Raw genomic sequence first — 26,590 nt, 5'->3', positions numbered from 1 at the left:
GGGCTCCTTGAACCAACCAAAATGTATCTTCGGTATTCCCCCCCCCCTTTGTCTAAAACCTATAAAAGGCTCCACTTTCCCTTACTCTGGGCTCTCAGCACGGATTCACTGAGTTGGTAAGGTCTGAGAGCCCAAGCTTAAGCCCAAATAAACCATAAACCTTTGCTTTTGCATTTTGGTGTGTTGGGTCCTCGGTGGTCTTTTTGGGGTCCAGGGGATGAGGTACAACACCTGGAACTAAATGAAAAGGACAATACAACACAACAAAACCCCTGGGACACATTGAAAGCAGTCCTTAGAGGGAAGTTTATAGCTCTAAGTGCCTACATTAAAACATCAGAAAGAACACAAATAAATGTCATAACATTACAACTCAAGACACTTGAAAAGTAACAAATGAAACCCAAACCCAGCAGACAAGAAGAAATAAAAAAAATCAGAGCAGAAATTAATAAAATAGAAACAAAGAAAACAATACAAAGAATCAACAAACCCAAGAGCTGGTTCTTTAAAAAGATAAACAAGACTGACAGACCCCTAGCCCAGTTAACCAAAAGAAAGAGCACCTCCAATCAACAAAATCAGAGCTGAACAGGGAAACATCACAACAGACACCAAAAAAATCCAGAACATTCTAAGGGAATACTTTACAAACCTATAAGCTACTAAATTTGAAAACCTGAAAGAAATGGATGGGTATCTAAAAGCATGGGAACCACCAAAACTAAACCAAGAAGAGATCAACAGCTTAAACAGACCCATAACATACAAGGAAATTGAAAGACATAAGTATTTGATGAATGAATAAAGGGATTAAAAGGCTAATATAAAGTGAAGAATTATTAATTCAATACGCATTTATTTAATGACTACTATGCTTAAAGCTGCATATAGTTTCCTAGTGTCTGGCTCTAAGAAACTATGCATGTAAAGAAGAGCTATGAAAACTCAGAACAATATATAATAATGATAAACATCACTATGAAGGTATTTTGAAAACCCACAGGAAATGAATCTGTATTACACAGCTGCAAAAAGTGTGCACTGAGTTTGTGATGACTGAATAAAGAAGTTAACAACGGTGAGTGTCAAAGGAATATAGGAACCAGCAGGAGGAAAAGGGGAAAACTGAACTCGCTTTTGGAACACTTCATATGACATATCTATCACATAACTTATTAATAGGACTAATCTTGGGCTAGCACTCCCACCTTGCAAATAACAATTTTCCCAGAACCAAAATGAGATGGTTACTAGTCCAGGAGAGTTAGAACCAAAGCAGCTCAGAGAGCTTCAAGAATTCCAGGATCTTTTCTCTAAAGTGTAAATCAGCTCTAAGCACCCTAATTTAACTGGCCTAAGCAGAATCAGATATAACAACCTATTGCAGGCAGAACAGAAGCACAACACTGGGAGCCACTCCTGAAGGAGAGAAATGACAAAAACTAAGCAGAACTTAACTGCAACCCTTTACCCTACATTTCCTAACGCACAGTGTATGCACTGTAAAACAAGTAACCACTGCTAGGACATTACATATGATAATGGTTGTGAAATTTATAAATTCCTATCATTTTTTATTATTGTTTTGTTTTTTGAAACAGAGTTTCACTATGCAGTCTTGGCTAACTGGGAATTCACTATGTAGATCACACTGGCCTCAGAGATCTGCCTGCCTCTGCCTCCCAAGTTCTTGGATTAAAGGTGTGCCCATCATGCTCAGCTACCTATCCATTTTTAAACAAGCTTCACAAAAAACCAAGTACTCATCCATTATGTGTGGCATGATAGAGGAAGAAAAAGAAATCACAAACTGAAATGCCACTCAAGAGACTCAAGTAGGAGAATAATCAGGCAAAGATATTACAAAATTTGGGAAGAGTGTATTAGAAATTAGTTAAATGCTTTGAAGTTACTGAAATAGTATTTTAAAATTTTAGACTTTTTTGCAATTAAACTGCAAACTTGAAACTGGAGAAATGTCTCAATGGTTAAGAGCACTGGCTGCTCTTGCAAAAGACCCAGGTTCAGTTCCCAGCACCCACATGGCAGCCACCAACTCTTTGTAACTCTAGTTCCAGGGGATCTGACACTCTTTTCTGCACTCCATGGGCACTGCACACAAATGGTATATTTACATACATGCAGATAAAACACTCATACACATAAAATAAAAATTTAAAAAATTTTTTTAAGAATTCAGACATAAGAATAAGAAACAGTAGAAATTGCCATTGAAATGTCTTCTTAAAACTTTTTTTTCTGGAAACAGGGTCTCAGGTATCCCCGGCTGGCCTCGAACTACATATGTAGCTAGCTGAAAGTGACCTTAAATTTCAGATCCTCTCTGCTGCTACCTCCTGATGGCTAGGATTATGGTGTGCACAATTACATCTGGTTTATGCAGTACTAGGGATTGAACTCAGGGCCTCATACATTCTAGGCAAGCACTAACCAAGTGAATGAGAATATCCCTTATAGGCTCCAAGTATTTGGACATTTTGACCCCAGCTGGTGGCGTTGTTTTGGGAGGTCTTAGAAGGTGTGGCCGTGCTGGAGGCAGCATATCACTGGGGGTGAACTTAGAGTTCTTAGGCCTTGCGGGATCTCCAGTTGCTCTCTGCTTCCTGTGCCTGCTTAAACATGTGAGAGCTTATCTTCTGCTCCTACTCCAGCCACCTCTGCCACCATGCCTCCCCACCACAATTGACTTTTGCCCCTTTGGAACTGTAAGCTAAATAAACTCTTCCTTTTATAAGTTTCCTTGGTCATGGTGTTTCTATCACAGCCACAGAAAAGTAACTAATATACCAACTAAGCTACATCCCCAGCCAAAATGTCATCCTCTTAACAAGGAAGAAATTCCCTATTTGGAATTGTCAGAAAAACTGAGCACTTTGAAGGTCTTGCAATGCTTTAGAAATGTCTATGCTTCACATCTCCCCCCCATGCGTCACATCTCCCCCATATCAATCATTCACACTGCAGCAGTTATAAATAAGTATTGGTTATCTATCACAAAAATTTTGTTCAGCTCAGCATTCAAATAGCAATCACACTCCTATGGACTAGGGCCACAACACATACACAGAAATAATTGGTATTCTTAAAGTGAGCAAACAATAATTTGCAGTATTGGGGGAAGATAAGGAGAGAAGTGGAGAAGCTGAGAAAACCAGCAATGAACAGTATAATGCTATCAGTGTAGCTCCCAGAGAGCTAAGATAGATCCGAAATTAAATTTTTACCATAAGCGTAACACAATAAAAAATTAAGCTACATTTCGAAGTGTCCCTTGTCTGTCAAAGAAAAAAAAAAAGCTAACTGATTTTATTAAGCACTCCTGGTGAGTACTAGCAAAAAAGTTTTTACACAAATCTGAAGATTTTATGATGATGACATTAACTCCTACTTACCTTTCCAGACTCTCAACCCAACATCAATTGTGTGTGTCATATCAGAAGTTCTCAATCCTCAGTGAGCACAGGAATCACTTGGGGGCTTTGGTGCTTCTCACTAAATTCAAATTTTGGCATGTAATCCATGTGGCTCTGACCACATTTTACTTGGGACACAGAACTTATACTAACTTCACTTTGCTGCCTCTGTGCCTTTATATATGCTGTGCCCTTTTGTGCCCTTTCCTTTCCATAAAACTTGGCAAAAATGCTCCTCACATGAAGTATTTCCCATTTCTTTCTCTGGAAACAATAGATTTTGTGCAATATAATGTGACAGTTAGGAACAGACTTTGCATCTCAGAGAGGCTCTGCCACCTTACATTGTGACCTGGGAAAACTAATTCCTCAAAGCCTCCATGTGTGCAATGTGATTGTCACAAACGGTGACTACCTTAAAGGACTTTATGAAGATTAAACCCACAGAAGGCTACTAGTAACAAACATTATTTATTATAAGTATTAATCATAAGACATTCCCCCTTCAAGACACAACACAAACATCCTCTGAAGGCAGAGTTGGTTAGCCACTTCTTTTTCACATCCTCACAGCATTTTCTATTTCCACATCACTGAAAAATGGGTTTACATATGTATCTTCTTCACACACTGACCTTAAAGATCAGAGACCATTTTTTTCTATTTTTATGTTTTGTGTAAGTCATGAAATAGCAACACAAAGTTGCTAGACAGCACATTAAAAGATCCTGGGACTTGTCACATTGCATTTTAAGGATGCACTCAAATCAATGATAACAGGCAGACATGATGTGATACTTTGTTATCTTTGGTAAAACTATTATCACTTTTATCTCCTCACAGTGGGAGCTCTGCTATCCACTTTGTGCAGGGTTTGCTCTTAGTCAGAAAAACACTAAGGCTGGATCTATAAGAGGCAAGGATTTCCAAACAGCAGGCAAGGACCCTTGGTCCTTACTCCCACCTCAGAAAACCTCAGTGGGGACTCAATGACCTCCAACCAGGAGTCTCCAGGACCCTCTCAATCAAGCAAGAAGTAAATCTCAGGGGAGGGAAAAGAAAACTGAGACCATCTCCACAGGAATCCAGTGGTCACCCTGGCTATGGTTGGACCAATCTGTAGATCCTAATGACTGTGTGATAACTGCTGCTCCTCACATATACCCCTCACACTCCAAACTTAAAAGGAAGGAAAGTCTGGGGCCCAACACTGAAGGGGGAGGGGCATGTGAGCACTAATGACACTAGACACTTTGTTCCCAGTCAAATGATTTGCAGAGATCATTTTTTTAAAAAACTGAATTTTTTACCTGTAGAATGAAAACACTCAAAATATTCACCAAAACAAAAAAGAAACAGTAGAAGACACAGAGCTAGTAAGAAATGGGATAAACAGCCGGGTGTGGTGGTGAACGCCTGTAGTCCCAGCACTTGGGAGGCAGAGGCAGGCGGATCTCTGTGAGTTCAAGGCCAGCCTGGTCTACATAGTGAGTTCCAGGACAGCTGGGGCTACAGGGAGACCCTGCTTCAAAAAGACCAAAAAAAAAAAAAAAAAAAAAAAAAAAAAAAAAAAGAAATGGGATAAACAACAGCAGTGGCCAAGAAGAAATTTCCTAGTTGTTTTAGCATATTCCCCATAAGACTTTTACTAACATTCTCCTTATATTAACACAACCTCTTTGTGAAAAGACCAAACAAGAGCAGACTGCCTTTCTTACCCAATTCAAAGTAAGGCAAGAATTAAAGGAACTGATGGCTAGGCCCACTGTGCCTGGCCCATAGTGAGAAGCCAGGTTCTATTTCCAAGCAACTTTCTTAACCTTTTTCTTAGTAACTCTTATACAAGGGGAACACCATTTTTCTATATAGATGGTATCTAGAGGCTTTGGGGTCAAAAAAAAAGAAAATCTTTCAACATATTTTTCATGAAGGAGAAACCAGATGACAAAAAAAAAATTATACAGCTAATTTCACACTGACCAAGAAAATATTAAAGTAAAACAAAAATTAAAACTGACAACTAGTTACATCTGGCTCTCATTCAAGTGCCATACCTCCATGTGATGTTCAATTGCTTTACCAGTGATAACAACTCAAATAGCCTGCTTCAAAGTCTTTCCCTTTCTCCTCTATCTGCCCTAACACAAAGGTGAGGAGATTCTGAGTTCTCAGAAAGCTCTATGATAAACAAATATTCATGAAATGATGCTCACATCCTTTTCAACTACAAAAATAGACAACAGTAACATAAAAACAAATCACTAAAATAATCAACCTATTAGCTGGTATACAAATTAAAAAAACACAACAAAGCTCAATAATATTATTTTATATGGTTAATTTCTGCTTTAAAAATCGTGGTCCCAGGCTGGGCCAGGTGTGGAAGTACACACCTTTAATCCCAGCACTCCGGCAGAGGCAGGCAGATCTCTGTGAGATAGAGGCAAGCCTGGTCTACACAGTGAGTTCCAGGCCAGCTGAGGCTATAGGGAGACTTTGTCTCAAAATCAAACCAACAAAAAAATTGTGGTCCCAACGTTATAAAGATTAGCTAAGAAGTAACTTCTGCCTCACTTACTGTCTGGAATAATCTAATAATACAAAGAACATTACAGTTCTCAAAGCTGTGATATTTTAATATTTAATCCTCATAATAACTTTGAGATAGGGTCATGCTATGGAGCTCAGGCTGACCTTGAATTCAATATGTAGCCCTGGCTAGTTCTGAACTTGTGATCTTCTTGCCTTAGCCACCTGAGTACTCTGATTATTGGTGTATGGCACCACAGCCCAACTAACCTTCATAATATTACCTTTTAAGTCCACTGTCAAGATGGTGAACCTGGAAGTGGAAAGATAGCTCAGCCAACAAGAACACTTACTGCTCCTGCAGAGGACCCGGGTTCATTTCCGAGAACCCATGTGGCAACTCACAGTTGCCTGGAACTCCAGTTTCCAGGGAATCTAACCCCCTATTATGGCCTCTGTAAGCTCCTGCACATCTGTAATGCATACATACTCATGCAGGCTCACATACATAGACAGAAATGAAAAATAAAAAAAAAAAACCAACAGTGAAGCTGAGGCTCATAAAGACAAAATAATTTTTTTCAAAAAAGGTGGTAATTATTAGTGGCAAAACTAGGATTTGAAACCAAGCTCTGGCCATCACCCTATACTGCCTTTCACTGAAAAGAGCTACAAAAATAGCGAGCAATGCCATAATCACTCCAGAGATCAGCTGCTACATCAAAGTCTTCAGCATCAATCTCCCAGGAGCCACTCCATTTTCTAGCCATGATATACCAAGTCCTTCCCAACACTAGACTTCTATACTGTCTATTCCTCTAGCTAGAATCACTACCACTGCCACATGTGACCTTTCTGTCAACTGGCAACCATTTCTTAGCTGAAACAATATATCTACTAAGACCTTACCAGCACAGTGTGTATCCCCCATGTGATGATTCACTGTACAAGAGTGCCTATTTGCAGATCAGCCATGCCCCTCTCGACTATAAGGACCCTAAAATTTTAAGTTTGCATTGCTAAGCCTATTAAGCATTAAGCATGTAAAAAAATGTGTCTTGAAAGACATGGTATTAAATATTACATACTTTATAAAGTAATAATGCTAATATTAAGTAAATGTATTTCAGTCTAAAAATTTGTCTTGAATTGGAAACCATATGACAGAGCTGGGTACAGAAAAATTAGTGCTGTTTCTTGTTTCACAAAAATACTGGACTAGCTGGAAATAGTCTTCAAAAACTGAACATAGCCTTTTAGTACTTCCAATTTAAGAAAGTATGTTTTCCTACATCAATCTAATCTGTTAAGACAATCTGATACCTAAATGTTATTTTTTTTAAGGGAACATATTAAAGACAAGTAAAAGAGAAAAAAAAAGGCTGGAGGTGTAGCTCAGTGGTAGAGCAGGTACTCAGCATGTGCAACGCCCTGAGTCTAATTCCTACCACAAAAAATAAAGGTAATGGATAGAAGGAGGGTTCTTCTAAAATTTGAATTGTTTAGGCCACTTTGAACAAGTTGATACATGCTCATAAAAATGTGTTATGTGGGGCTGGAGAGATGGCTCAGCGGTTAAGAGCACTAACTGCTCTTGCAGAGGACCCGGGTTCAATTCCCAGCACCCACATGGCAGCTACAAACTGTCCTTAACTCCAGTTCCAGGAGAATCCGAAGCTGTCTTCTGGCTTCCACAGCATTGCACAACATGGTACACTCACACACAAGCAGGCAATACACTCATAAAATAAATAAAATATCTAAATTTTTAAAAATGTGTTATGTACAAATGATGGCACAGTTATTCTACTTAAGTTTTTTTTTTTTTTTTTTTTAAAGATTAGTGTGCACTGCACAAAAAAGGGTAAATACTGATCATATATATCAACAAGGATGGTGAGGTGGCCTGGCACGTAAAGGGGCTTGCCACCAAGTCTGACCACCTAAATTCAATCCCTGCAACCCACATGGTGGAAGAAAATAACTGATTCGTGACCTCCACATGCTGTAGCATGCCCAGCCCTCCCCCTCCCCCAAACAAATATATGTAATAAAAAATAAAAATAAAAAATGGCTAGGATGTAGTTCAATGGTAGAGTACTTCCTTGCCTGCAGCCACAAGGCCAAGGTTTAATCCCCAAGAACAAAAACAAAACAAAAGAATACCTTTGCTTTGCAATCACAGGCTTTGTCAAAGATCAAAACTAGCTGAACTTCTGATATAAACTTACAATGTGCTGGGCATGGTAGCAGACACTTTTAAACCCAGCACCTGGGAGGGCTGAGGCAGGCAGATCCGGACTACACAGTTAGTGAGACCCTGTCTCAAACCAAACCAAAACAAAAGCAAACTCTGAGTAATAACTCTCATAATGATTTCAACTAGTATTTCTCAGCCTGCAAATGCTTACCGTCCTAGCTAGGCCTTATTTAGGAATGGGGAAACCTAATCAAATGAAAAAACCTCATTTATATTCTGAGTGATCAGGAATCACTGAAAACTGCCTAATATTTGAAATTCAATCCAGCAGAACTTATTTCCCTATGATTTCTTCAGTGACCAGATCATCCCTATTCATTCTTAAAACAAATTTCACTAACATTTTCCTTTACCTTCAGGGATGAAATTCAAACAGTCTCTAAAACTCTTAAATAAAGCAAGCACCATAGAAGTGCAAAGAAAAGCCTCCCAAAAGACACTGTTTAGCCAGTACCTCTGAATGTCGCTCTACACTTCCAGTGTCGGATCCGGAGTGCTGCTCATTTGCGTCATCCTCACCGTCTGACCCTGAATCCCGCTCATCCTGTACTGGGGTGGCACCACCATCATCTGCTTAAAAACAAAACAAAAACCCACTATGGTATTAAGATGGATGATTATAATAATATTTAGGTTACAGTTAAAAATGAACACCTACAACTAAGATCAATATACTTAGCATATTAGCAAAAAGTTATTTCTACTTAAGAAGCAGAGCTAATGATGCTAAAACTCTGAACAAAATAATACTGATAAATATCAAAAGTCATTACCATGTAATGTGGCATACATAGCAGTGAAAATATTTCACAAGTACGAAGCTTAGAAATACCACTAAATGCCAAGTCAAAGACTTCTAAATATTAGTGTGTTGTTTAACTATTTCAACTTTTAGAGTCTGTCTCTCTGGGGCACCTTCTAATGCACTATGTGGCTTACCAAGTCATTTTGTTCGTCATGGACTTTTTGAGTACTGCTGACTCTCTAGGGCCCAGAATACTGCCAAGTACTTGATATACAGGAAGTGTTTGCTTATTTTTCTTTTTTTTAAGAAACATATTGCTTAGAAGATCTTTACCACAAATCTCTATTTTTTTTTAATTTATTATGTGTATGAGTGTTATTATATACCTGCATGTATGTAAGTGCGCCCATGTCATGCAATGCCCGCGGAGGACAGAAAAGGCCGTTGGATCCCCTAGAACAGGAGTTACGGACAGTTGCCATGTGGGTAATGGGATTCGAACCTGGGTCTTCTGCAAGAACAGTCAGTATTCTTAATCGCTGAGCCATCTCTCCAGCCCCAGGAAGTGCTTGCTTATGAAAGGAGCTCAAGGAACTCTAGCCCAGAAATAGTGAAAATGAAGTATATACTCTAGTGAATAAACAGTAAATGTGAACTAACTTTAACCAATACTTTAAAAATATGAAGTAAAACTATCGGAGAAATAGGGGCTGCAAGGATGGCTCAGTGGTTAAGAACACTGGTTGTTCTTGCAGAAGACCCGGGTTCAAATCCCAGCACCCACATGGCAGCTAACAACTGTCCTTAACTCCAGTCCCAGGAGATCCCACAGGCTCTTCTGACCTTCACCAGCATTGCACGAAATGGGTGCACTTACCTACCATGCAGGCAATACACACATACACATAATATAAAAACAACAAATAAAATTTTACAAAAAAAATAGTTAGGAACCTTTAGGATATAGAAGACTTGATTAGCAGTTTAAGAAAACAAAAATGAAGCTGAGTGTGGTATATAAACTTGACTAAGCATGCAGGGTCTGGTGTCCCTTGCCTTTGAGTCCAGTACTCAGGAGGCAGAGGCAGGCAAATCTCTGTGAGATAGAGGCAAGTTGGGTCTCCACAGCAAGTTCCAGGCCAGCTGGGCCTACAGAAGTCAAAGAGTTGTATAAGAGTGGAATCACTTTCATACTAATGAACTATCCTACTCATCTAAGAAGTTTATATAGTTACAATAAATAATTAGCTTTGAAGTTTAACAATTGTGTTGCAATAGTGGGATGACAGGAGAGAAGAGGGCACACTGGGGTTAAACTTACTGTCCTGAACAGGAAGCATTATGGAATGGCAGAAAATTATGTTAACACACAAGATAGCATAGATTAGGAATACAGACATAAACATCAAAAGGATAGTGACAAAAATGGAGTGTTATCTTTTTATTACCTCAATTTTTGTTCTCTTAACACAGCCTACACACTGTATTACACAGATGCACTCTTTTTGAAAATAATTCTAAACCACAAATGAAATTAAAACTATTTTGAAAAAAAAAGGAAAAACATTTTAAGCAAAACCGTAGTAGAGGCTCAACATACAGGTTCCGAAATCACCACTGCTTACTGTCATAAGGAATCGAAGTGAACTCAAAACAGAAGAGCTTAATGCTTAGCCATCTACTAAGGTACTCTGGATACACAAAGTCCAAATGCAACTAGCACACAAAAGGGAGAGCAAGTCACCTGTTTTCACCCACCCAGGCCCTGCCTGCAAATCTCTGTGTCCCGTGTAGAGCCCATGGGGTGAAGGAAAGACACATTAAGTGATGAGGACTAGCTCCTTGCTTTTACAACACGTACGCAAATGCAAAGACCCTGCGCTGTCGGTGTTACAGGCGAAATCAAACTCTTCCTACCCGGGAAGGACTAGTCTAGGAAGAATCCCGTTCCCCACTGAACAAGTTTCTTAGGATTCTGGAAAACTCAACTCCTGACAATTTCCTTGACAGATCTGTTCTTCCTCAGCAGATCCAAGTGCCCCACGCCCCCCATTTGAGCAAACTCCCTTCCGGGATCCGGAAGACCAGTCCCAGGAGCGCTACCGCTCCAAGGTTCTACGCCGGCCGGGGACTGTCTTCCCGCGTCGCGTGCGGTCCACGCAGAGCAGCCGCTCCACTCCCGGCCTCTCCGTGGCTCCCGCCCCACCCACCTGTCACTGCTGCGGCACCCCCAAATCCGCCCGAGGCCAGCCCCAGCCCCAACCCACCTGACTGGTCACCGCCATAGTACTCCAAGTCCATGGCAGGCGGGCTCTGGGCGGGGAGTGGCCGCGCCGCGCGCCGCCCTCGTCACGTCCTTCCTGGCGGAGTGACCCCTCGACGGCGCGGCCCGCTGCTCCTGAGGCTCCCGCCTCGCTCGACGGCCCGAAGAAGAACGCGGGGAGACGGCAGAGGAAGACTCTTCGACCTGGAAGACCCAGCTTCCAGAAAAAGCAGTGCCTCAGTAGCCGGTAAGGGTGGAGAGCCGCGCTCTACTTCCCAGAAGCACCTCTAGGGCCAAAATGGCGTCTGCCCACGACCCTCAAAAGAAAGCAGTGCGCAGGCGCTGTCATCCTTCAATCGGCCAATCAAAAGACAGTTAGGTAAAGTGACGCCGAGACAGGGCCGGCAAGGAGAGTACTGGGAAAGTTGAGCAGGAGCAGCGGCTTCGGTTAAATACCGTCCTCGGAACGAGTTGGGTCTATCGTTTCTAGAGGTAATGTTATTTGCTTGGTTCTGTGTTAGAGCTTTCTTTGGTAAGTACTTTAGTTTTTACGAAAAATGAAAACCTGCTAAAATTGCATTTTATGTCATTCGTCCAAGTATACTCCCAGTCTTGTAACCAGGTACTTCCCGCCCTTACTACGGAGAGGAAGTAGCGCCTTGATCTCTGGGATTTGTAGTTCAAAACCTAGGGACCCATGCATAACTAACTGGATCAAAGGCATCTTTTCTTGCATGCTCAAGATCTCAGGTTGGATACCTACACCAGGAAAGTTAAAAATAAAATAATAAAACAAGATGAACTCTCTTTACAAAGTACTTTTATTTCCTTTCTTTACAAAAAATTTCCAATTAAAGGACCCTATGGTCAACAATAATAGAGATCTTTGCCTCAAGAAAGATCCCCTGATAAAACATTGAAGAGGGAGCAGGTCTGCAATCCCAGTTATCAGGAGGTGGAAGAGGACTGTAGGTAGTTAGTACCTACCTGAGCTATAGAATGACTTCAGCTGCCCTGTGCAATGTAAGATTCTGTTATCACAAGGGTGGGCATGTTGGCACACAACTTTAATCCTAGCATTCTGGAGGCAGAGGCAGGTGGTTCTCTGTGAGTTCCAGGCCAGCCTGGACTACATATCGAGTTCCAGGCCAGCTAGACCTACATATTGAAACTCTTTCTCAAAAAAAACAAAAACAAAAACATCACATAATTTTAAAATGTGTAGAGCACTTGCCTAGCATGCGTGAGATCCCAGGTTCAAAACCCAATAGGAGTGGAAGGACCTTGAGGAGCATAACTTTGAACTTTACAAGTTCTATACCCCAGAAAACAGACTGATTAAGAAACAGAACGATTAAGAAACTGTTACCTTAGCATTAAAGGCCCATTAAGGAAAAGTTGTTGCCTCCTAGCAAAGCAAATGGAATCTGGATGAAGACATTGTCTCCTTTAAGAGTTAATCTAGTTGGGCTGGCCAATCACCTGGCCATGGGACTACACCCTTGGAAGGCAGATCCACCTGAAACTATGCTAAGGAAAGAGGAGAAACAATTATTTCTTTAATGAGATAATGTACTTTTCCTTTCCAGAACTCCCACCCCTGGTGAAGTCTTTTAAAAAGCTGCAAAAATAAATCTGTAAGTAAGTCCATAGTCTGCCCACTTTTCTGAATTACTCGGAGAAGTGTAACTCAGAAAAGTGTAACTTTTCTTTTTCTTCTATCATTTTTCTTTTCGGGGGGTTGGTTTGAGAAAGCGTCTCCCTGTAGACCCAGCTGACTTGGAACTCACTATGTAGACCAGACTGGTCTGGATCTCACAGAGTGCTGGGATTAAAGGTGTTTTCCCCCATACACATGCGAAGCCTCTCTTCTTTTCTAACCATGCTTTCCTTGACACTTTGGACTTGCTTATTCCTTCTCTAAAGCTCCCCTCCCTGTCATGCAGCTGCTTGCCCACCATGTGTCTGACTTTCATGTGGGCTTAATTCAAACAGCAAAGCTTTTTTTTTTTTCCTTCTCCATTCTTCATAAGGGAGATGCTGAGATTTACAGCTTGCCTGCTCTGTTTTTTCTTTTTTTTTAACTCTAATAAAATTTGTCTTCAAACTTCCATTTGAGTTTATTCTTAAATTCCTTAATAAACCAGACTAAAAATCTCAAGTGGGAACCCTGATTTCCTGAGTATCATGTGATAACCCTGTTGGAACTGTCCAAAATTTCTGGTAACAAAACCTCACCCATTAGTGTTCCTAGGATAGCTCACTATAAAGAACTACTCTTTTCCATATGGCTTAGATAAAACTCCTACAGATAGTTGTTTACCCATGATGGGGCCAGACAAACACCTTTCCCCCTTTGCCTGAAACCTATTGAAAAGGCCAGGAACAGACCTCTACATTCCCATGGATTGTCTCAAGAGTGATTCATACCCTACCACCTCCATTTCTCCCCAAACTAGCTACACATAAACATTCTGTGTTCACCTGAAAAATCTCTCCCAATTGCTAAATAATCCCAACTATCATCATCCTACTTTTCTCCCTCAAAAGCCTAAGCCAAAGCCACCATGCTAGCCAGGTGCAGTGGCACATACCATTAGTCCTGACACTAGGGAGGCAGAGGCAGGGGGATCTCTCTGAGATCCAGGCCAGCCTGGTCTACATAACAAGTTCCAGGCCAGCTAGGGCTACAGGGAGACACTCTCAAAAATGCAAAAAAAAAAAAAAAAAAAAAAAAAAAAAAAAACAAGCAAAAATTCCCTGCTAGTCATAGGATGACCAGACAGGAGAATTATGAGTTCAGAGTCAGCCTGGGCTACAAAAAAAAAAAAAAGCCTTGAAAATCTTAAAGGAATAGAAACAGAGTTCCCCTCAGTGTCCACCTGGCTCCGGGTTTTCAGAGAAGAGAAAAGAAGCACGGTCATTGATATAGAAAGAGGAAATCCTAGAGAAAAGAGATTAACACACCTTCAGGGTCACTGGGAAGTACAATGCTATCTGGAGCACACACACAGACGCACGCACGCACACACACTCCATACTTAGTTCATGGAGAGCAGCCTGAAGGATATATCAATCAAGCCCTTTCACTGACATTTAACCAAGGTTTCCTGGGGGAAGGTCTAACTGGTCAGTTTACAGAATGCAGTCTGTACTATTAGAGCTGTTATGGTCAGAACCTGGGCCCTGGAAGCCCTAACAAACCAAGCTCCACCACTCATCCTCAGTAGGCCAATTAAAGAGACAGAGTAATAGAGAAAAGCAGAGAGAAGAGATTTATTTCTTCAATGTGGCCACATTGGGAAGAGGAACAAAGAGCCCAGTGATTCCCTGTCCCCAAATCCATCTTTGGGGTCCTAACATGAGATTTAGGTTTAAACAGAAGACAAAAGCAGTCCTGGTCAAAGTGTGGTCCTGACCACCACCATTGTCTTGGCTCCATTCTTTCCTGCAAGGTAGTCTGACAAGTTGTCAGTTCTGTATGAAATCTCTTTTGTAGAGAAAAACTCACCCTCTGGCTGGCACCAGGCTTCAGCCTTTTCCTTCTCTCAGCACAAGATTCCTGAGAAAATTCCAGTTTCTTGGGATTCATTATTTCAGTAATCTGACAGCCAAAGGGAGGGGCACAAGTGTCTCTTTAGAACATCTTCGTTCCTGCCAGCTCCACTATATGTGGGTTTATACTGCAGTTCTTATGAGATGGAGCAAGGCAAGTACATTGGCTCCACCCATCCTATGGACAGGTGTCACCAGGAAGTTGGTGCATAAGGTGAATGTCTGAATTGATCACATTAAGATTCAGGAGGAGGAGGTAAAGAACTAAAGACTGTGTCAAGGGCAGTTAAGCCTTGTTTCTTGTGTGAGACATTTCCAATTTGTGTTCAAAATGGATGTGAAGTCAACAAAATGATGTGAAATTTACTATATTATGAATCAAACACTACAAGGAGCCTATAACCTCCATGGAAATATGTAAAATTGTGTGTTTCTGATTTTTCCTCCTTAAGGAAAAAAATCATAGCTTTTTACTATTTTTATAGTAAATAAAAGGTTAAAAGTTGAAAGGTTAGGGCTGGAGAGTTGGCTCAGAGGTTAAGAGCACTGACTGCTCTTGCAGAAGACCTGGGTTCAATTTCCAGCACCTATGTGGTGGCTAACAACCATCCTAACTCCAGTTCCATGGGATCTGATGCCCTCTTTTGACCTCCTGGGGCATTGGATGACACAGGTGCACTTACACATGCAGACAATACACTCATACACATAAAATAAAAAGTTAAAAGGTTAAAGTGTTAAAAAATTATCCTTTATGCAAATGAATTTGGTGCTTGTAAATATATCAAGCTCACAAACAACTGATAGTTTGTTTCTATTGTTAGTAATAAAACCACCCTACCAAGACACTCTGATCATATATCCACATTACAATAACTCAAATAAAAATAAACTTCATTTCAGGATTGGACAAGGAGAATTTTCTTGCCTTTTGTTTGGAGGAGGACTAGAGGGGATATAAAGAAAGATCCTGCAGGAAGCATGGTCTTTTGTTAAAGTTTATGATGGTTAATACTGTCAGCTTGACAGTAACCTGGAGGGCAGACTTCTGGCCATGCCTATGAGGGAGTTTCTAGACTGAGTTAATTATGGTGGGAAGACCCAACCTAAATGTTGGTGGCACCATCCCATAGGGGTCTTGAAATGAACACAAAGGAAAAAACTAGATGAGAACCAGCATTCATCCCTCTCTCTTTCCTGAGGATGGGTGCACTATGTCTGTCTGCCTTGCCTTCCTGCTTCCATGACTTCTTTGCAATGATGAACTGGCCCCTCAAATTTTGAGCCAAAATAAACCCTTCCTTTAGATTGCTTCTTGTAAGATATTTTACTACAACCACAAGAAAAGTAACAACAACCTCCACTCCTAAGGCTCAGCGAACGTCTCTGAAGATGAGGTGGAAAGATGGTAAAAGCCAGAGGGACAGGACACTGCTGCTAGTTAATGCGTGCTAGACAAGATAGGGGAGCTACACCCATGAAGTCTCCACAGTATGGTAGTCTAACAAGATCTGCATAATGACAATACTAGTTGACATGCCAATTGGGATGGGTAAGATTTCATGGGGTCTCACCAAGATGAAGAGCTACAGGCAATCAGTGGATGCTGAGTTTTCTCCAGGGATTAGATCCCTGAGAGGTTATCTAATTCTAAGTGGGCAACCCTAAACACAGGTACACATGAGCACCACTAAATGGGCTAGGTGCTTTATATATAGAGTCAAAGAAGAAGACAAAAAAATCATGAGGGAGAGTAGGGAGGGTTATACAGGGGAAGTAAGAGGGGAGATAACACCTGGTGTGCTGGATGCTTTAGTGTCAACTTGACACACCTGGGTTGAGGGAGCCTTAATTGGGAATTGCCTCCATTGGACTGGCCTGTGGCCATGTCTGTGGGGGAATTTTTTTGATTATTGACTGGGAGGGCCCAGTCCACTGGGTAGTGCCGTCCCTGGGCAGGTGGGCCTGTGTTGCTGAGCAGGGGCCAGGGGAGCAAGCCCATAAGCATCATTCCTCCACGACCTGTGCTTCAGCTCCTGCCTCCAGGTTCCTGCCCTGAGTTCCTACTTTGGGCTGCCTGATGAACTATGGCCCAGGAGATGTAAGATAAAATAAAGCATTTTCTCCCCAAATTGGTATTTGTCCCACAATGGAGAAACAAACCAGAACACATGGTGTGAAAAAAACAGAGGGAACTGTATTAGTTCAAAGACTTAATGAAAAAAATCATTATATATGTATACAAATACACTATATAGGTATATGTAGTGTACACACACACACACACACACACACACACACACACACAAGTGCATGTATATAGCTGAAGGCTATATAGCAAAAACAGTCCCAGTCAGGAGAAACATCCCTTCCAGTTGTTGGTCAAAGCAGTCCAAAAGACTCCCAAAATTACATAGACTCTTGCCATCCTTCGATTGCGTCCCAGAACTTGAGGGTAAGACCCTATAGCTGAAGACAGGCCATGCTTTAGACCCAGAACTTGGAGCAATCATGCTGAAACTGACCTGGAAGCCTCCTCCTTGAAGACCAGCTCTCATAGTATCAGAGGATACTATGAAAGCTGCCAAAGGAGAAAACCGATCAATGATCAAACCCAGCTGTAAAGCCTAATAACAATGACTGACCCAGCAAACTATTGCTATTGGTGCAGTAGAAGCACTTTTATCATGGGAGTAATTAACAGCTGTCTAATTAGAATTAGGGCTCATTCAATGGGAGGGAACTTATGTGTGGTACTGTAAACATAGCCACATACACGTGTCTGGAGAAATTATAGATCTTAAAGAAAAAACAACTTTTGCTATATCCCTAGACCAATGTAATTTCTTACTGTATTTTAAATATGCACCCTCATATTTACAGACAAGTGTACCTCTTACCACTCATCAAAGAAGCTTTTTGCAACAGATAGAGACTATTAAAGAACTTCAGAACTTCAAACACAGAGCATGTGAGACACTTATCCCTAAGTGATACATCATCAAGTTAATCTCTACACATAAGATTGCACAAGGTAATCTCTCAACTTTCACCAGAGAAGTTTCCTTATGCAGCAGATGGTGAGTGAAACCCACAATTGGGCAATGTGCAGAAACAAGAGTCTGCAGAGTGCTTATCCCTAAATAAAATACCTATTTCAAACTTCTGTTTCCTAAGGCTCAGGGATCTTTGCAAAAGAGGGGGAAGAAAGATTGTAAGAGCCAGAGGTGGTGGATGACCATAAAGAAACTTGAGTTTTCCAGACAGCTGGTCAGTTACTCATATGAACTCACAGCAATGCTGAAAGCATGTACAAGTCCAATGAAAGCTCAAACCAGACAAAATCCCAGCAATCCCAGCCCAACCTAAGGAACTTTGGGCAACTGATGGCTGCTGGGAGGAGGAGAGACAATTTCTTATAGGGATGGGACTCTTGGTATGTTAACCAGGCTCCAGTGGATGGATCCATACTGAAGGACATTTGAGGACACAAATTATGCTCTATAGGAATATATATATATATATATATATATATATATATGATAGAATACAATACATTAAACCATTAAACTGGGTGGGAGCAGTAAATATTCTAGCAGCACCAGTTCTAGGCTCCTGACAAAGAATGGAAATGGAAGAAAAGGGAAAGAGTAGCTTCTCTGCCAAAGCTCTAGTTTTGTTTCAATAAAGTTCATGGATGTTCCCTGAGTGTCAAGGGCATGAGTCTTCTTAGGCTATTGTGAAAGTCAGAAGGGTGAACAGCCAACAGTGCCTGAAACCAACAGAAACTTAAAATACTTCTCCTTTCCTCCTTCCCAGTTTTTTGCCTGTGTGGTGTGTGCATGCACATGCATGTTGGTGCACATATGTGTTTATGCATGTAGAGGCCCGAAATTGGCATCTGGAGTCTTTCTTGAGAACTCTCCACCCTGTTTCAGCTAGTCTAGCTAGCTAGCTTTTCCCATGGGCTCTGTCTCTGCCTCCTGAGTGCTGGGTTCACAGATGGTTCTCCATACCCACCCATTTTTTATGTGGGTGCTGGGGATCCAAACTCTGGTCCTCATGCTTGCATGGCAAGTGTTTTACTACTGAGCCATCTCTCCATCCTTACTTGTTTCCATTTGATAGAAGAAAACTCAGGATTTAAGTAATTGTCTAGAGAGTAGGTGACATGGTAGAAGGAGGGAACTAACTTTGGCAAGTTGTTCTCTGCCTCCACATGCACACTAAGGCATATTCATGTCCTTACATGCACACACACACACACACACACACACACACACATGCACACACACACGTACACTAACTAAATGAATGAATAAATAAATAAAAATTTTAAATGGGTGGGATTCTACCTCTGTAAATAGGGCAGGATGAATAAGAGTACAAGTGAAGTTTCAAGAGACGTGTAAAGGCCCTAAAGACCTTTTAGTTTTGTGGCTGGAAAGATGGCTCAGTAGTTAAGAGCACTGGTTGCTCTTGCAAAGGTCCTGGGTTCGTTTCCCAGCACCTACATGGTGGCTAACAACTGTCTGTAACTCCAACGTCCTCTTCTGACCTCCACAGCACTGCACTACATGCAGGCAACACACTCATACACATAAAATAAAAATAATTTTTAAAAGAACTTTGGTTTCATCTAAGGTAGAAGACCAACAGACAGGACAGTGACTGGCTTAAAAACTAGAAGTTCTCTAAAGAACACATGGTTGTGTTGAAGATTAAGATTGATTGATGAGAACTCATGATTGTGAAGCAATAGGATGACAGACTGAGAGCCAAAATTATCTGACTATGTTTAGCCCCCTTAATAGATATTTACTACCAATTTCTATATCTGATCTAACATTTTCATAGTATTAGGTGACACTTTTTGAATGTATTGCTTAGCAGATTGCTAGTTCAACCAAACCTAAAACTAAGATAACATCTGAAACCTATAAAAGAGATTTCATTACTCTGTTGTAATCTGCTTACCTGATATCCCAAAGTATTAGGTTAAATTAATTTATGGATTCTCCCCCCATGGATATGAAAGTTTATGTAGCCTCTTCCACAGTGGAACATGCCATACCTAGTAACCTAAATCTGTGTTACTATGTCATGACCACATATACTTGATTTAGAATAAACTCACTGTCTTTGGAGCAGGAGCTGTGTTTTGTGTCCACAGTTTTGATACCATATGTGGGACTCCAGGGATGATCCATGTTCACTGGAGGAGTCACTAGGATTGGCACCCAGGTGCCAGCATAGGCCCTTTGTGCCCACCATCCATGATGCCTCCTAGGGTGGATATTGGTGATTCCTTTCTGAGGCCCAGACCTCCCTTTGGCATGTGGTAGTGCATTGGTTTATTCTGAACTGGATATCATATTCTTGTTTCAGAACAATGATAGGATGGTGACAGGAACCTACCCCCACCCCAAACAAAGAAAAAGAAATGCAACATGTACACAGTTCTGCCCACCACTACCTTGTAGCACAGAGCACACAAGCAGAACGTGTGTGTTTACCATATATGGGAGGCAAAGAAACTGAACTGTACATGGGGTAGAAAATGCTGAATCTTCCTTTGTTCAGGGCCCTGCTTTAGAGAATTATCTCTCAGGGACTGTACCAGAGCAAATAAACTGCTTCCTGCTTGACCTTGGGGTCCAACTTTTCATTCCCTGCCTGCAACAGAACATTCGTTTGACAATATTCTGTCCTTTTCTCCTTCCATTCCTGCAATACCTAACTTTTTGCTTTTCTGTCTCTTTCTCTTGACAATTGAAACCTCACCCTTTTCAGTATAGAAATTCTATGAGCAACTGAAAATAAGGACATTGATATAAAAGGTATTCAACAGGGTAAAGGTATCAGAGAGACTCCCCATGACATGGAATGGCCTCCTAAGGAGAAAGACAGCATACCTAATTCTGGATCAAAAAGAATCTTACTTGATCACCTGGGACACACACACGAGGAGTGATTGTCCAGTGTATTGCACAAACCTCAAGTTCCTGTTCTCATAAATGTGCAGGATAAACACAGTGAGAGGAACCAACCTTGGGGAGAAATTTGAGTGAGATACAGCATAAGGAAATAGAAACCAGGGAGACAGAAATGGACCTTTTACAGAGAAATCAAATTTATCAGACAATAAAACAGAGAGGGCACTCCCTCCCCCGAAGGCCTGGAGGCAGAGGAAGTGGGCACCTCACTAAACCAGAGAGAGCACCCCTGATAGCAGGGGGCCCAGGAGGTGGGCATCTCCTTGCAGCCCAGGATCTGGAGAAGACTGCATTCCCTTACAGACTCAGGGTTTTTATATTTTTCTCCATTTGAGGAAGGGAAAGGGGTTGGAGTTGAGTTTGTGCCATCTTGGGCAGGTACAGGGTGGGTTTCCCCATTACTAGGAAGGTCAGTCATGCAGGACTCTGATCCAGTGAATGCCCTGTAATTGGGATTGAGTCATATCAGAAGAGCTAGTGCAGTGGGGGGCGGGGGGTACTGCTTTCTGGAAAGGTAACCAGAGGGAGGTGACCATTTGAGAAGTATTCAGGACTTAGTAGTTCCATGAAGCAACACAAAAGTTGGTTGGTTTCAAGACAGAAATTCCATGCTCTAGCAGAGAAGATTACATCTTCCAAAAGAAAAAGCACGTCCACTTCACCAGTGTATTTATTCCTCTTGTTACTTGCTAAAAAAAAATACCCCAACCATAGCAATTTAAGGGAGAAAGGCTTTATTTTGGTGCACAGTTCGAGGGTACAGTCCATCATAGTGGCAGAAGTTTAAGGAGCCAATCATAGTCAGGAAGTAAAGTGATGAATGCTGGGGTTCAGTGATCTCCTCTTTTATTATATCTGGAAGCTAGGGTGGGTCTTCCCGCCTCAACCTAATCTAGATAAATACCCCCACAGACTTTTCCAGAGACTTAAGTAGTTTAGATAATTCCTTCCAAGCATGCTCAGAGTCTTATCTCCTAGGTGATTCTAAATCCTGCCAAGTTGACAATATTAACTATCACACCAGGTGTGGTGGTACATGCCTGTAATCTCAGTAGTGGGGTAGAGGCAGGAGGATTCTAAGCTGTGTCCTACTTGGCTACATAGAAAGCTTGAGGCAAGCCTGGGCTACATAACACCCTGTCAAGAAAGAGAGAGAGAGAGAGAGAGAGAGAGAGAGAGAGAGAGAGAGAGAAAGGAAGGAAGATAAAGAGAACAAATGAACTGTGTGAAACCACTTCCTGGGAGGCAAGTCCTTCTCTGGCTCCCTGTCACCAGTCTCTCCCCAGCATGGGATTCTTGGGGGGGGGTATTTTTTTAGTGTTCCTGTTTCAATAGTCTGACAGTTGAATGCAAGGATGCAAGTGTCTCTCTTTAGAATATAATGGTTACAATTCTCTCCTTTTTTAAGCCCACATCTCAGTCTTGAGCGATTTAAGATGCTTTGTTGTTTATTGCTGAATTGACATGAAAATTTCCTGAAATGTGTCATGCCTGAAACACATGTCTGTGTGTGAATGTGGAGGTCAAAAGAGGACACCTGGTATCTTCTCCACCTAGTCCTCTGAGGCAGGGTCTCTTCCCCAACCTAGGGCTTACATCTCAGCTAGGCTCGAAACCAGCAAGCCCTAGGGATCCTTCTATCTCCTCCCACCTCAGAGCTGGGTTTCATGCATTTGCAGAGATGCTTGGCTTATTATGTGGGTCCTGGGAGTTAAACTCTAGTCCTCCTTATTGTGGAATAAGCACTCTTAACTGCCCTCCCTGCAGCCTCTCCTTACTTTTTGAGATATGGTGTCTTACTAAACCTAGAACTCCTAGTTCCAGCACTGGAATTATAGATGCTCACTGCCATACCCAGCTTTTATTTGGTTGCTGGGAGTCCTAACTCAGGTCCTCATGCATAGCACATACTTTATCTACTGAGCTATGTCCCCTATCCACCAAAGTTTGCTTGTTTGTTTGTTTATTATGTGTGGATTTATGTACACCACAGCACTTGTGTGGAAATCAGAGGACAATTTGCATGACTTGGTTCTCTTCTCTCGCCATGTGGATCCCAGGGATCTAACTCAGATCATCAGACTTGGAGGCAAGCACCTTTACCCACTGAGCCATCTTACAACCCTGGTTATTATTATTAGTAATTTCAATTTGTACATCAGCCTGATAAGGCACTTTAAGCTTTGCATTCTAGAAAAATTATACTCTGGATGATCATAGACATAAAGAAACAACATCATAATTATATAGAATTTTACTTAGATCCATTTTCATAATTTTAAAAGATTTATTTATATGTTTGGGTGTTTTGCTTGCACAGATGTGTGTGTATACTGCATGAGTGCCTGGTGCAATAACCTGTGATGTTTGGGGGTCTACAGGATCCCACTGGCCAACAACTCAAATAAAGGTAACCTATTCCTGGTACTAGAGTTTTTATTTGCTACAATGAAGTATCTAGTTGGGATATTGTCTCCCCATTATAGGGTAATTCCATTTAAACTCTTTTAAAATATTTTATTTATTGTTCTTTTATATTTTATGTGTATGAGTGTATTGCCTGCATGCATATATGTGTACCTGTGCTGTGCAATGCCTGAAGAGGTCAGAAGAGGGCATTGGAGCCCCTGGAACTGGAGTTACACATGATTATTAGCTGCCATGTGTGTGCTGGGAATTGAACTCAGGTCCTCTGCAAGAGCAGCCAGTGCTCTTAATCACTGAGCCATCTCTCCAGCCCCTAAACTCTTCATATATGTTTATATTTTAGGTAGCTTCTACAGTAATAGGTTTCCATGTGAATTTTAAAAAGCCTTTAGTGTCAGTTATATCTCCCCTTAATTCCTCCTTTACCTTCCCCTCCCCATCCCTCACCCCATTTAACCATTCCTGTTCCTTTATTTCCCTTTCTTTCCCCCTTTATATCACTGTAGTCTGTCTCCATTCACTTGAAAGATACCTCCCTCCCCCATGGCTCCTTATTAGTTAGTTTCCTAACCTCTACAGTATTCCAAATGAAACATACATATCTAAGTAGTCAAAGTGATCATCCACATATGAGAGAAACATGATGTTTGTCTTTCTAGATCTGGGTTACCCAGGATTGTTATTTCCAGTTCCATCCATTTACCTGCAGATGTCATATTTCATTTTTCTTAATAGTCAAATAATATTCCAGTGTGTAGATAAGGATCTTCACAGAATAGAGAGCCAAAGACTCTAAGAGCCAGAGGTCATTAACAGTACAAGGAAACAGTGTTTTCCAGACAACAGGGCAGTTGCACATATGAAGTCACAGCAAATATGATGGCATGCACAAGACCTGCTCAAGCTCAAGCCAGACAAAATCCCATGGAGGGTGGAGAGGTGGGCAGGAAGTCCTACCCCCAGCTGAGGAGCTATTGGCATTTGATAGCCTCGAGAGAAAGAGGAAGTTTTCTTTAAGGGTGTGACCCCTGGTAGGTGGACCATGTTCTAAGACAGATTCCACACCTGTGGTGGTTGAGTGTTTCTCATAGGCTCAAGTATTTGAACACTTGGTCAGTTGGTGGCAGTGTTGGGCTAGGTTGCGGAATTTTAGCAGGTGCAGCCTTGCTGGAGGAAGCATGTCACTGGGGGCAGACTTTGAGAGCTCTTAGCATTTCCAGTTTCTCTCACTCTGCTTTGTATTTGTTCTTGAAGAGGCAAACGAACTCTCAGCTTCCAGTTCCCAGCCTTCTACCATGATCCCCCACCACTATGGACTCTCCCTCTGGATCTGTAAGCCCAAAACTCTTTCCTCTATAAGTTGCTTTGGTCATGCTGTTTTATCACAGCAACAGAAAAATAACTAACACAACACTTAAGAGAATTTGGGCAATACAAATTGTACTCAGGTGGCACACGCCTTTAATCCCAGCACTCGGGAGGAAGAGACAGGTGGATCTTTGTGAGTTCGAGGACAGCCTGGTCTACATAGTGAGCTCCAGGACAGCTGGGGCTACAGGGAGACCTTGTCTCAAAAAGACAAAAAAAAAAATTGTACTCAGTTGGGGAACAAACAAACAAACATGAAGTTGGGTGGGTAGGGATGTGGAGCAGATCTAGGAAGAGTTAGGAGAGGGAATATGATCAAAATATACTGTATGAAGTTCCCAAAAAATGAATAAAAGTGTCTTTAAACAAAATAAGTTTGAATGTGACCTTTTATAAATCAAGAATTTAAGCATTATGTATGCTCTAAAACTTGATATTATAGTGCCCCATTATTTTTATTCTATTTAATTACAATTTTGTTGCAAACAGCAAATTAACTATCAAATAATAAAGCATACAGTTTTTATAATTTTTTTTTATTTTGGTCTTTTTGAGACAGGGTTTCCCTGTAGCCCCAGCTGTCCTGGAACTCACTATGTAGACCAGGCTGGCCTTGAACTCACAGAGATCCGCCTGCCTTTGCCTCTCAAGTGCATAAATTAAAATTTAAAATTTTTTATTTGATGTGTATGAGTGTATTACCTGCATGTATGTGAGTGCAATGCCACAGTCAGAAGACGGCTTTGGATTCCCCTGGAACTGGAGTTAAGGACAGTTCGTAGCCCCCATTGTTCAGGTCCCCCTTGGCCTTGGATGCTAAGAGGCAGGTTGTTTCTTATTCAGGCATAGCTGCAACGTGGTGTTTCACAGTAAATCGCATATACCTACAAGCACCATCTCTCCAGCCCCAAGCATACAGTTTTTAAAAAATATTTTATTTTTTTTATTTTATTTGTATGAGTGCATTGCTTGCATGTATGTTAAGTACACTGGTGTTGTGCAATGCCCATGGAGGTCAGAAGAGGGTGCCAGATCCACTGGAACTAGAGTTAGAATAGCTGTTAGCCACCCTTGTGGGTGCTGAGAATCAAACCCAGGTCCTCTGCAAGAGCTGCCAGTGCTCTTAACCATTGAGTCAATTCTCCACTCCTGAAGCATATAGTTTTAATTAAAATGAAAAGGGGGGCGCTAGATAGATGGTTCAGCAGTTAAGAGCACTGGCTGAGGACCAGGCTTCAATTCCCAGCACCCACATGGTGGCTAACAACTATCAGTAACTCCAGTTCCAGGGAATCTGGCACCCTCTTCTGGACTCTGTGGGCATTGTACATATAGGTGCACTTAGGGACATGCAGACAAAACACCCACACATATAAAATAAAAATAAGTACATAAAAAGTGAAAGAGAAAGAAAGCTTTTCACTTTAGGCTTCATGGAGTAAAATATGTATGTAACCAGACCTTTTTAGGGTGTTGAAAATCTGGCATCTTAACCTAAAGGAAACTAAGAGGAATTGTTAATTCTTTTGTAACCCACTCACAATTGCATCTCAGCTAAGCATAGTGCATTTATCTGAAATGCTTTGAAATCCATAAGTCACATCTCTAGAAGTAGGGTGTTGAAATTACTGGTGTGTAATATTTTAAAAACCTTCATTTTTTTGCCAGTATAAATTCACTTTAATTCTCCATTTCTTGGTAGGATTTCATTTGGAATTTTAATCTATCAAATGAATATTAAGTTCTACAATTTGGCACTCCTAGATTTCAAGTCATTTAAGATGAAAATGGAAATGTGAATTTTTCTTTAAATGAAACTTCACCAGGACTTAGTGGTTAAGAACACTGGCTGCTCTTGCAGAGGACCTGGGTTCAGTTTCCAACACTCACGTGGTGGCTACAACCATCTGTTAACTCCAGCTCCAGTTTATTTTTTATGTGTATGAGTGTTTTGCCTGCATATATGTAAGTGTACTCTATGTGTTCAATGCTTGCAGAGGCCACAAGAGG

The 26,590-nt window shown here is 41.3% G+C and overlaps 1 protein-coding gene across 2 annotated transcripts in view; it reads right to left on the bottom strand.

Moving 5' to 3' along the window:
• Positions 1-11,560, bottom strand: part of Iws1 (interacts with SUPT6H, CTD assembly factor 1) — a 69,363-nt gene extending 57,803 nt beyond the window's left edge. Inside the window, exons 1-2 of one of the 2 annotated variants that reach the window (XM_008830645.3) lie at positions 11,239-11,560; positions 8,681-8,796 (exon numbers count right to left, since the gene is read on the bottom strand). In XM_008830645.3, coding sequence (XP_008828867.1) covers positions 8,681-8,796; positions 11,239-11,272 — 150 coding nt within the window. In that variant the 5' untranslated portion in view covers positions 11,273-11,560. The remainder of the gene's footprint in view (positions 1-8,680; positions 8,797-11,238) is intronic. The other variant, XM_008830642.3, reaches the window with a different exon arrangement.
• Between the last annotated feature and the right edge of the window lie 15,030 nt (positions 11,561-26,590).

Source organism: Nannospalax galili, unplaced genomic scaffold (genome assembly GCF_000622305.1).
Source record: "Nannospalax galili isolate Female #2095 unplaced genomic scaffold, S.galili_v1.0 scaffold1615, whole genome shotgun sequence".
Lineage (NCBI taxonomy): Eukaryota > Metazoa > Chordata > Mammalia > Rodentia > Spalacidae > Nannospalax > Nannospalax galili.
This window is presented reverse-complemented; position numbering and strand designations above follow the sequence as displayed.